Source organism: Mytilus californianus, unplaced genomic scaffold, assembly GCF_021869535.1.
Source record: "Mytilus californianus isolate M0D057914Y unplaced genomic scaffold, xbMytCali1.0.p SCAF_7, whole genome shotgun sequence".
Taxonomy (NCBI): domain Eukaryota; kingdom Metazoa; phylum Mollusca; class Bivalvia; order Mytilida; family Mytilidae; genus Mytilus; species Mytilus californianus.
The window spans coordinates 100,584,351-100,597,185 of NW_026262723.1; the positions used below are offsets into that span (position 1 = coordinate 100,584,351).

Below are 12,835 nucleotides of genomic sequence, written 5' to 3' on the forward strand. Positions count from 1 at the left end.
TTTAGTTTCTTGTGTATAATTTGGAGTTAAGTATGACGTCCATTATCACTGAACTAGTATACATATTTGTTTAGGGGCCAGCTGAAGGACGCCTCCGGGTGTGGGAGTTTCTCGCTGCATTGAAGACCCATTGGTGGCCTTCGGCTGTTGTCTGCTCTATGGTCGGGTTGTTGTCTCTTTGACACATTCCCCATTTCCATTCTCAATTTTAACACTATTTACTTAACCCTTTTTGTTGGATTTTTTGTTAGATTAATTTGTTTAATAAAACCAGGTTTAATCCGCCATTTTCTACATTAGGAAATGCCTGTACCATGTTAGGAATATAACAGTTGTTTTCCATTCGTTTGATGTGTTCGCCATTTGATAAGGGACTTTCGGTTTTGAATTTTACGTGGAGTTCGGAATTTTTGTTATTTTACTTTTTTGTATGTTTGTTTGAATTATTTAGTCAGTTGTGTTGTATGTCTGTGATGTATGTTTACACAGTTTTGGCTGCTGGATCCCAATTATTGTCACATTAACCTATTATATAAAAATAAGGAGATGTGGTATGATTGCCAATAAGACAACTTTCCACCAAAGTTCAAATGAAGTGGATGTAAACAATTATAGGCAACCGTACGGCCTTCAACAATGAGAAAACCCCATACCGTATGGTCGGCTATAAATATGTCTGTTTGGGTTGCTAACCGATTTGTGTCAAAATAATGGAACTATAAACAACTGTCATACAATTGGGATCTTTGGCTAGCTGTAAAACCAGGTTTAACCCACCATTTTGTTTTTTCGGAAAATGCCTGTACCAAGTCAGGAATATGGCAGTTGTTTTTCACTTATTCCGTTGATTGATAGCGTTAAATTTTGTCAGTTTTTATGGACTTCCCTCTTTTGAATTTTCCTTGGAGTTCGGTATTTTGTTATACTTTTTGCTGAGGTTCTGAAAAGTTCAGAGAGCATGTCAGTTGCTCAGGCATCGGATTCAACCTTATCCCGACAGATCGGACGTGGCTGCGTTTTTATACATCCTGCATAGATTTAAAGGGGAGAACCTCTTTTTAGCGTGGGTTCAGTTTGCAAAGTGATAAAAGAAGTATAGGGCGTCTTGGCTTTCACCTCATTACAATACAGCAAGCTTGGGACGAATAATTAAGTTTTAGAAAATCAATTGTATACAGCCAGTATAATATAATAACAATCGTGTATATTTATATATGCAACTCCATCTTACTGATATCCTTACATGTATCACAGCTTTTCTGTTCTGTTGTCAACATGCCAGTAAAAGAAACAACATAAAATACTTATTCTCTTTTTTCCCATAAAGCTCTTAATAAAATATAGATATTCATCTTTAGATATTTTAGCGGATGTAAAATGTAACACTGTAAAAAGGTTTTTCTCATAATAGCCTCAATAATTTGCTTATTATTTTAAGATATAGAAACAATTGATTTTTTTCTTTATTAGAACGTTATTATGGTTTGCATGTGAGTTTGGTTTATCTCAATAATGTTGCAGTCATTCGAATGAGTTACCTTAAATGTTTTCCCTAATGCTACTTTAAATACGAATTTTCTAATCCATGCACAACTGATGATATATCTATTGTAGCAGTACTAGCACTAGGAAACTAACATTTTTATTGAAGCCTGTAACATTTGAAAACCAGCCTTATTCATCATGAAACATGATTCCTTTTTGTTAACATTGAAAGGTTGCAACTAGTTTGAATACATTAGGCAAAAAGAAAGTGAACTGAGTTGAAAAAAAAAAAGCTGACGAAGAACGGGCTAGAAGGCTAAAAGAACAGATCAGAACTATCCGGACGTGCCTCACTTTGTTTTAAAAGACTTGAAATAATTGCGTGGAAGCCAACTGCTCCCATTGAAACGTTCAATTAAGAAACGGGTAATTTTTTCATACTTATATAGATAAAATGCACAAAGTATTCGGACATCGCCCCATTTAGCTTCTGTGCAGATTTGCTTTCGAATAATGTCTATCCACCATGAATGAGTTTGCTTTCTTTTGTACAGTTTCACCGACATACCATGCGTGAACTTTTTATTGTGATTCTGCCTACAACTTCAAGAAAACGAAAAGTTTGGTTTTTTTATCAGTATTTACCTCCCTTTGGTCGTTTCAAATTCTGTCTTGTAAATTACTGAATTAGTTACACATAAAAAAAATAATAAGCATACACATTTAACACAAGTTTTCTAAAGTGATTTATCTTGATTTTTTTTATTTACATAAAGGGGAAAACGTATTCAAATGTAATATACACCTGAAATGAAAAATGTACATATATGTTCTGGGATGAAATGTGTAAATGGTATATTAGTTTGGTGAGTAGAAGAAAACCATTGGAACCCTTTAATTGTTAGATGATACATTTGTGGCGCTCTTTAACAAGAACAGACACATTTACTGTTGACAGCATATGGAATTTTAAGCCATTTACATCTCATTCCTCCATATCGGTCACGTCTTCTTTTCCTTAAATCTTTTACGGCGTTACTGTATTTTTGTTTGTTTCGTCGTCCTTTTCGATTTTTTCTCTTTCCCCTCCGACAATTCCAGCGGAGAATGCGTATGACATCGCCCTCTGTAGGAAGACAAGACATACCAGGAGGCCAAGAGCATGACACTTCTGTTGAACAGATGCCTTTACGTATCCAACGCGGCCAAAACATGCTTCCAATGTCGGTCCATACAAAATGAATATTGCACGTTCCGTGAAGCAGAAGCCATCGTTTGAATAAATCTAAGGTGTGATCAGAAATATTGGCAATAGCATTGTCACTGTCTGTTAAGGTCATATTGAGTGTTTCAACGTCTTTCATTAGTTTCTCATCAATGATTTCTGTATCTGAGATTGACACTTCACTTTGATCAGCATCAATCGGGCGTTCTATTGACATCCATTTATCATTGTAATCATCACCAAGTTTCTTTATTAAACGCTTTAATTTCAAATCTTGCTGTTTTGGAGCATATCTCATAAACCCTGGAATCTCTTCATTTATCGCATTATTCAGTTTATTCTTACGTCGATGTCTTCGATCCTCTCGGGGAATTTTATTAGAAAAGAAATCCGTACCAATGAGGTCTCCATATTTGAATGTTTGAAATGACAGTACAATGTCCGACAACATTAATACAGGAATTATAACTTTCAGGTCCAACATCGTCTTCATTATTACATATTTTGTTAACTGAAAAGTAAATAAGTATGTTAAGAAAATATAGCTACTCCTATCCTAAGTGATACAAGCTATTTCCATAGGTTTTGTTGTACAGATTTATATATTATTTTGAATGTCGCTCTAACTTGTGTAGGCTCTTCAAGCATGTTTCGAGTCCGCCGACAACAGAAATTTTGACTATCGAAGCCTTTTTATAAACAATAATTATTGAAATTATTGAATAATGAGACGTTAGTTTGTTGGTTTGACTGAAAATCTGTCTAGCATAGAAGATAACTCTCCGTATGGAGAATTCGACATACGGCAAATAGTTCATGCATATCCACGAGGAACAAACAACAATTAATTCAATAGATTAGAGAGTAGGTAGACGCCACCTAATAACCCTTCAAAGTATTGTTGCAAGAGTTTTTCAACGTGCAGAGAGCGTGGCGCTCTCTTCACACAAGGCATCGGATTTAAAGTCCCTATTCCGACCAAATAGACGCCCTCTTCAGCAAGAGGGTTTTACTGCCAGACGGAAGAAATCCCATGCCATATTTATATGCCCAAGTCAAGCCTTGGGGGCTCATCTTTTGAAACGAGATATAGAGAAACAAATATTTGAATGTTTCCAAATTGTTATGGTTTTCAACCTTCAAATTTTAACCGGGGTATATAGAACTGTGGTCATCCCTTGGACCTTTTCTGTTCTGCCAATAAAACTCTATATAGAGTGGAGCGTCTGTCTGGGTGTGTGGGATGTATAAATACGCACCCCCGTATAGTAGGAATGGAGATGATGTTAAATTCGATGCCTCGTGTAAAGAGAGTGCCATGTACGTTAAAGAACCCATGCAATAAGCAAGGGGTTATTATGCGACAAGGCTAAATTATTGTTCCTATTCAACAAACCCTCATTGTCTAGAGGTCGTGCCCTTCATCCGGTTGAACCCTAACATTTTAAGCAGCACTGGGTCGATACCTCTGCTGGTGGACTATCAGTCTTCAAGGGTATCATCAGCTCAGTAGTAGTCAGTACTTTGGTACTGACATGATTTATATCAAACCTTTCTAAAATTGTCCGTTTATAAATTATGAAATTATAAAGAAACTAAGGTTTCAACTCCCTCAGGCAAAGTTGACCTTAGATGAATTTGGCTATTTAGGTACTTTTTGGTCATATAGCTCTGCAACTGTTTCGGTTCTTATACATCCTCGGCTTTCAAATATTCGGCTTTGAGCGTTCCTGATGAAGGTTAATCCCGAATAGCACTTCGGGCTCATGAAATTAATAACGTGTTGTTTTCATTTTTTTTTGCAGGATCTGCCTATTGTATTTATTGGTTCTCTATTGTCTGGACATTCATAAAAATTTGCCACTGGAAGTTGAGCAAACAACACACAATCATTGTGGTCTTCTCCTTTTGTATACCGATGAGTTTAATTATGATGACTATAATATAAAATCATGTAGAAGATACTGAACTAATTGCGTTAAATTGAGAACGAAAATCTTCAATCGGAATTTGATCAAAATAAAAAAAAGAAAGAAGCATATGAAGCAACAATGTCTGAATCTCAAAGGTTAACAGGTTTATAGAATTATTATCACCTGGAATTCTCCCATCCAGTTGTAATACCTATGATATAATGGGGCGGAAGTTTTGCAGTTCTGGATGTATAAATACGCAGACACGCCCGGTCAGAGTAGTGCGTTAATTGCAAATGCCTCTTGCAAGGAGAGTTTCTCGGCATGTGAAATTACCCATGGAACAACTATATGTTTGTAAGTGGCTTGTGTCAGAGAAAATTTCTGCATGTATCCAAAGACCCATTGTCCTTTGCAGTCTTTACACTGTAAATGAATAATTCGTCCGACTTAAGATTTTAAATATGCACTTTCCAGATCAAGAACCGTTTTCGAAGTGTTGTTTATGTAATGAATTTGTAAGAACTTTTAGACTTCGTTACTTTAGAAAAATGCATATAAAGACATAGGTTCGGTACAAGTTATACAAAACACTTAAAATATGAATAAAAATCCTGTGATTTTAAAGACTGATTTGATAACGATATCCACTTTTCTATGGGTATAAAAACATTTAACGGTACAAATTTTTTGCACCAGATGCGCATTTCGACAATAAATGTCTCTTCAGTGATGCTCTGAGTCCAAAATATTTGAAAATCCAAAGCTTATTTAAAAGATGAAGAGCTTTTCCAATAATCCAAAAATGACAAAAACAAGTATAGCCAAAGCCGGACAGGGAATCAGAGCTTTGCACGAGGGAGATATATACGCGTTCTTACACAAATCGATAATTTTACGCGCGAAAATATCAAGAAATTATATTACAACGGTAGCATGCAACGGATATGTATAATACCTAGATACTAAAACTAAAAGATTAGGGATGCACGACTTGATATTGAAATAGAAATAACAAAGCTTTTACCATAGATTAATGTACTTAATATCAGACATTTATCACTCCAGCTATAATAGAATATAACAAGTCAAGTTGATTTAGTGTGCAATGTTACATAATGAAGATAATTTTTCTACATCAGATAAATAAAAGGCTCTTCAGATAAATAAGAGGTCGAAGGTACAAGTGCTTTTATGCTTTTTATCTAACATATACTCCTTAGAATATCCTTTCTCTGTATTATTATATCGCAACCACGACATAGATTTAATTATTTTCAAATTAAAACTGATTATTTCTTATAAAGTTTTCTATTAAACAGTTCCCTCTTCCTTTCGAAAAATGTGATCTCAACGTTTCAATTCCTGTTAACAGCAACCCTTGACAAATGCCTTAAAGGTCGCCATTTTCTGGGTGTTTTTTTTTTGTTTGTTTGGGGGGGGGACGTTAAGTTATGTTCTTTCAACTTCTACACAGCATTTAGATTGTATACGACTACAGCTTATTTGCTGATAATTTGCATATCTTTACTAAATGAAAAAAAAAAACGTACATTTCTGCAAGGTAATTCAGCAAGTATATGAAAAGAAGGTGGTGCTGTACGTTATTGAGAATTGAAAATATAGTGATTCACATCTGAAAAATAATGGTTACGTTTATGATGGATAGCTTTATTGAGAAAACAATTGTGTTGTCATTGTTGGTTGTTCATTTTTTAACTTGTATATTACAGAAACCATGACAACTAACGCATCCGTTGTAAACTTTTTGACGTTTTTTTTTTTAAATACGGTGCCAGTGTTAAATTACCGTACCATTTTTTATATTATTTTTTTTTCTGAAAAAATTATGAATATGTTATTAAATCTGTATAGTAATATACAAGTTGCCTTCTTATTATTAATGTCAAGTAGTGTAGATTAGTTTACATTTACGTTAACGTGACAGTAAACTTTTTTTTTATGTTATTATGCATTCCTTTAGTGCCCAAATGGTATGCTACGTTATTCAAGGATGACTATCTCGACAACTCAGATCTAATACATATACAGTTTTACCAAAATTCTATGTTTGTATGCGCTATTACTTAAAACTTTTTAGTCCCTTTCAACTATTAATTAGCAACTCTTTTCTCAAAACAAACTAGGAAGGACAATTAAAGCAAAATGCTAGTAAGCCAGATATAAATATATTAAATACAAAAAGAGAAAAAAATTGTATTTTTATAAACTTTTATTAAAGAGAGAAGTATGAAACAAATCATCCCAGTGTCAACATAAATTGTCCTTGTGTTTTAAAATTTAAGATGATGTCCATGTATTGTAATTTCGAAAAAAAGTATTTTGTCCTTACCTGTTCAGTTGAGATGTTCCGAAACAATTACATAACTTTAGAAATATTGTACCTTTAATTTACCAGCTATTTAACACTGGCTTGCGTCAACCTATCGAACTGTGAAGAGTTTGCGGCTGGTGGTTGATATATCACTGCCAAGTACTACTTCATAGCGTAACTGATTATCACGCGCTTTTGTTCTATTGATTAGCCGTATCTTATCTGTTGATCTGTTCTTCTGAGCAATTGAAGACAGCAACACAAGTCACCTTAGTATAAAATAATCAATTTTCTAACTACTTAATTGCAGATTGATTGTAATGGAAAAGAATGGAATGCATGCAAATTTGATATGGTTTAAATTGTTGTTCTTCTTGTTCAAATACTTTCGACAAAAAAGGTATATCCTTGATAATTGATATTTCGAACTCTTCACATCAAAAGATTGTACTTTAAGTGACATTCAAAAAAGAAATATGCAATATGCAACATGCAGGCAAAAAGAGAATAAATAGCTACATAATGTTCTTCAGTGCAACAAAACCTGACATTCGTAAATAACAGATCAAGAAGTAAATCAACAATTTCCAAAAGATTTCGAAATTGAAAAGTTATTCTTTTTTATTAAACAAGAAAGAAAAAATTAAATTATTAAAGTATTTTTATTTTTAATTCAATAAGTTTATATGGTGATTTTAATCAATTAATTTCTATGACATACGTGCTTCTGTGATTAATGTAAGATACTGGTTTGATACACTTGTCTTTCTGTGGTAAATTTAAGATATTAGTTTGGTACATATGTGAAATGTAAGATACTGAAATGTTTCACTTGTGTTTATATATGTTAAATGTAAGATACTGATCTGATTTAGTTTTTCTGTGTTAATTGCAAGATACTGAATTGTAAAATGCGTTTCTGTGTTAAATGTGCGATACTGATTTTGTACAGATGTGTTTTAGTATTAAATCTTAGATACTGATTTGGTTCAATAAATAAAGGCAACAGTAGTATACCGCTGTTCGAAACTCATAAATCGATAGAGATAAAAACAAATCCGGGTTACAAACTAAAACTGAGGGAAACGCATCAAATATAAGAGGAGAACAACGACACAACATTAAAATGTAACACACACAGAAACGAACTATAATGTAACAATGGCCATTTTCCTGACTTGGTACAGGACATTTTAAGAAAAAAATGGTGGGTTGAACCTGGTTTTGTGGCATGCCAAACCTCCCGCTTTTATGGCAATGTTAAATATAACATTAAAATGACAACATTACATGACATGACTACAATACAAATAAATGGGAGAACATATAGGACAAAGAAACACACGAATAATAGCTAACAAAAGGTACTAGGTTTAAAATTTAATACGCCAAACGTCTTTCTAAGGTACATGTTCGACTCTAGATACGATAACATAACGCTGTGTTTGCTACTCAGGCTGATATCCAGTTAAAAGGTAAAAGGTTTTAAAGGGCCTTTAAAAGTTTTATCTTGGTACATAATTAAGAATTTTTAGCATCTTATATACGTGTTTACACTCAAATTATAGTATGGAGCGCAGAGAAATTATTACGTAACAGACATCGGTTCTCATTAGTTGTCTAATGATTTGGGAAAGTTTCTATTGGCTAGAATGAGAAAACGAATTTGGAGCATGCCCCGGACATGAGAAGGTATTGAATACGGACAAAATTACAGTAGGAGTGTTCCAAGATCCGATATCCGTTACCCAACCAATGAATAAGTTTGTCTTTACTGGTTTACCTGGCTTTATAATGTCGCGTCAAATTCATGTTTATAAATAAAAGGAGGGACTAAGATGCACAAGTTTCTGAGTGCTCATCTGACTATATATGCATATACACCAACACTAAACATACAAATTACTTCAAGAATTTTGTCAGAATACATGTATTCCATGTTATTAAACCAAGTGATATATAAAACAGCTACTTCAAATCCACATGGTACCACTGAATTGTGCATAAGAATTGTTTTGAAAATGATCTTGAATATTTAGGAGGCATCTAATAACAAGTTTGTGTCAAAAATGACTACGACGGGTTTAAAATACCACACTTATGAGTATGTGTACAAAGGAGATAAATAACACCCGTTTCATTCTTAAACAATCACATCTTACTTAAAGAATAATACAGCGAAGCACTCCAAAGCTTTTTAGAAAGCTAAAACTTGTATATATTTAGGCTACATGTTGAAAATTCCCCCTGACAACCAATCAGAAAATAGGTTTTTTTAGTTGACAAAAGGCCTAAAAGTACATTTAATGATCCTTTATAGTTATAGTAAATACATTTTTCAAGAGCTTAATTGACAGCCAGTCATCCCTACAATGGGTTCCATTTTGACGATTGAAAAAAATTAGGTGGCGTAAAGGGGAGAATATTTTGACGAACTAGAATCCTGAATGTACCTACCCGAGAGGGTTACGATTTCACCCCATTTCTCCCAATGGAGCAAATCTTAAATAATTATTTATCTTAAATTTTCGTTCCTTCATATGAAAGAAACATCATGATAACTAAGGACGAATTTCTCTCTCATTCATGTTTAAATAAGTGCAGTTTTTACAAGTATTTCAACTTAAACACGTCTCTTGTCAAAAGTCAATCAAGATACAAGAATTTTTTTTTGTCAGCCAATTATGGCGCCCATTGCTGAGCATAGTAATCATTCATTAGGCAAAATAAAAAAGAATATACGCTTGTTTCCTGTCTCCAAGTTGAAAAAAGAGGTAGGTAGGTAGGAAATTTATTCTATATTTTATCAAATTGTATTTAACTGAGATACAGGTACATTTCAGAACAGAGGATACCCAAAACCAATACTAATTGAGAATTACTGAACATTATGCTAGAGAATTATTTGGTAATTGTCTGACTCATTGATGGACATTTCGCTCAAAACTTCAAATGTGTTTCAATATTGCAAAGAAACCTGGAAGATGTCAATTTAGGTTGAATAATTATAATAGTTATTTTCTCTTTTAATAATATATTTCATATATCTACATGTAACTGGTATAAAAGGAATGACAAGAAGAACTGTAACAGTTGAAAATAAACATGTCAGAGTTAAATCAAATGTTCGAGATGCGCCTTTTCTTTATTTTCTGACGGATTCAGACATCTTTTCTACAAATTTCCGCCAGTGCACAAAAAAAAATGGATCGGAGGAGACAATACCGGTCGGAAGGCAGGAAACAAGCATGAAGGTTGGTACCTGTTAAAACGTTTTAACCCGCTGCATTTGTATGCACCTGTCCTAACTAAGTCAGGAGCCTGTTGTTCAGTGGTTGTCGTTTGTTGTTGTGGTTCATAAGTGTTTCTCGTTTCTATTTTTTTTTTATATAGATTAGACCGTTGGTTTTCCTGTTTGAATTGTTTTACACTAGTCATTTTGGGGCCCTTTATAGCTTGTTGTTCGGTGTGAGCCAAGGCTCCGCGTTGAAGGCCGTACTCAGGCCTATAATTGTTTACTTTTTATACATTGTGACTTGGATGGAGAGTTGTCTCATTGGCACTCATACCACATCTTATTTATAATCTTTTTTTTTTGCCTAAAAAAACAAAATAAAATAAATGTATTAAACAAAACTGATATCTTTGATTAACAATGATTTCAGTTAGAATGAAATGACAATGATACAATCATGAACTATATCCATTTTTTTTAATCCACTTGAAATGACATTTTCTTGATTTCTGCTGTTTCCTTTCGAGTTCTCCTATATACATCACCAAATTAGTTATTCAAAAATTTCATATACTTAATTCGAAAAGAGAAAATCACTGCAGGGCTGCTCTATTGGGAGAAATGTGTTGGAATCATAACCTAGTGCTATGTATTTCATAACATGACTTCTCATGCTTATTCTATTTTAACGTTTTATGCTGATATTTTATGTTTTTTGATCCGGGCTATTGATATTAAAAATAGCAAATAGAAAACAAAGAAAAACAAGACAGTTAAAAAAAAACAGAAATAGAAATATTATCCCCGATGTCGTATTTTATAAGGACAACGTATCATCCTGGTTTGCCAACTTTAAATTGCAGATTTACAAGAACATATTATGTTGTTTTTTCTTGTTTTAACAATTATATAGTTTATTTCTGAATTGTTAGCCAATTTTTACCTGTAAAATTATAGAAAGCATACTGAATTCTACTAGTAAATTATGGGAAATATGTATAACAAAATATGTACAATTTTGTGGAAATATCTTGTAAATTTGCCAGGCAAATGCATTGAATTTGACAAATATTTTTAATAAAAAATATAGAAATGTTCATTATTTTGACAAAATATCAACACAATTTTTAAATTGTTGGTAAAATTCTGAAAAAAATTATAAAACGTAAAATAATTAAACTTGAAAATAAAATAAGTGCCATTTAAAATTTCTTTCATTTATTCATACAACAAATTCTAACACATAAATGCAGCTTTTGTAACCAAGCTTTATAATTGACACAATGTAAACAGTATTCTGTACCCAAGCTAGTATTTTATTGCTTCAATCTGAAATACATTGGCGAAGCTGACAATGAACCTGATACCACAACAGTTACCAACTACGTGACAGAGTTTTTGATTGAAGGATAGCACTTTTTATGGAACTACTACTGGACCGAATGACCCCGCGCCACCAACCACCTAGAAGACCGGTACAACAAGATAAAGCAGCGAGTCCAACATGCCACCCCACACCTACGAGATCATCGAACTGCTAAAAAAAAAACAAGCAGTAACAGAATGTACAATTATCCAGTATGCAGCAAGATGAGCTCGTCCTCCAAGAAGACGACGATACAAAGTAATAGACCCCAGACTTCAGCTACCGAAAGACAGATATATACCAGTGGTGCAGCAAAATTGGTGACACTCGAATCAAAAAAGGCCAAATAAGTACGAAGTTGAAAAGCATTGAGGACCCAAAATTCCCAAAAAGTTTTGCCAAATACAGCTATTGTAATTTATTCTATAATCTATAAATACTGAATTGGTACAAACGTTTTTCTGTGTTGAATGTAAGACATTGCTTTTCCTATCTGCGTGTTTCTAAATTCATTATCAGATACTGATTTCATATAGAAGAATAACCAATTTTAAAGAAGAAGCTTTATCAGTGTGTTTTTCTGGATATTTTTTAATACCTCTTTATTTTTATTTAATAGTATTATGTTAATTGTGTATAAAAAATGATTTTTCAATGTCATTTAAATATATTTCATACCTTATTTTTGTTCTGCTTTCTAGTCAAATCAAATATTAGTTTGGTGCAGCCTTCAGTTCAAATTGGGTATGGTCATATCCCACTTGCATTGTAATTTCTTTGTGCATTTAATCCACTTGTGTTTTTGTTTATCTCGTCCGTATATCATTTCCTGACTAACTGCACTCATTACAAATAAGGATAAACTTCCTTTTGTTCGACTACTTATGGCAGACCTTGTACATTTTATGCAACAAAAGAATAGTAATTGTGATAATGAAGTTAGTAAAGGTATGGGATAAGTTGATGTGACCAAAATATTGCAAAGGAATTTTATTTCCTGTGTATCTTATAAAGTTATTAAACAACGAATGCTTATCGTACAATGGCAAGTGGTTCATGCATATTAAGGTTTATCAAGAACACTGTACTAAAAGTACATTAAAGATCTGAAATATATTTCATAAAAACCTCACGGCCTTGTTACAAATACTATGTTTTAACGAATTAAAATCAAGCATTCTTTTACCAAAAAAAAAATGAAATATGGACTTGGTGTGCAAATCTCTACCGCATTTGTTTTCTTTTTTCCAATTAAGATGTTACCTTGCATATTTAA

At 33.1% G+C, this 12,835-nt stretch overlaps 1 protein-coding gene across 3 annotated transcripts; it reads right to left on the reverse strand.

Annotated features, from left to right (window-relative positions):
• Positions 1-2,214: 2,214 nt before the first annotated feature.
• On the reverse strand, positions 2,215-12,458 carry LOC127709880 (noggin-2-like). Of its 3 annotated transcripts, none has more exons than XM_052215561.1 (3): positions 12,238-12,458; positions 7,029-7,227; positions 2,215-3,221 (listed from the first exon to the last, which is right to left on the reverse strand). In XM_052215561.1, the coding sequence occupies exon 3, from the start codon at positions 3,201-3,203 to the stop codon at positions 2,412-2,414; it is 792 nt and encodes a 263-aa protein (XP_052071521.1). In that variant the 5' UTR covers positions 3,204-3,221; positions 7,029-7,227; positions 12,238-12,458; the 3' UTR covers positions 2,215-2,411. The 3 variants fall into 3 exon arrangements, with proteins under 3 accessions (XP_052071521.1, XP_052071520.1, XP_052071522.1); XM_052215560.1 differs by having other exon boundaries at positions 6,977-7,227; positions 12,238-12,457; XM_052215562.1 differs by lacking the exons at positions 7,029-7,227; positions 12,238-12,458 and adding an exon at positions 6,177-6,245.
• Between the last annotated feature and the right edge of the window lie 377 nt (positions 12,459-12,835).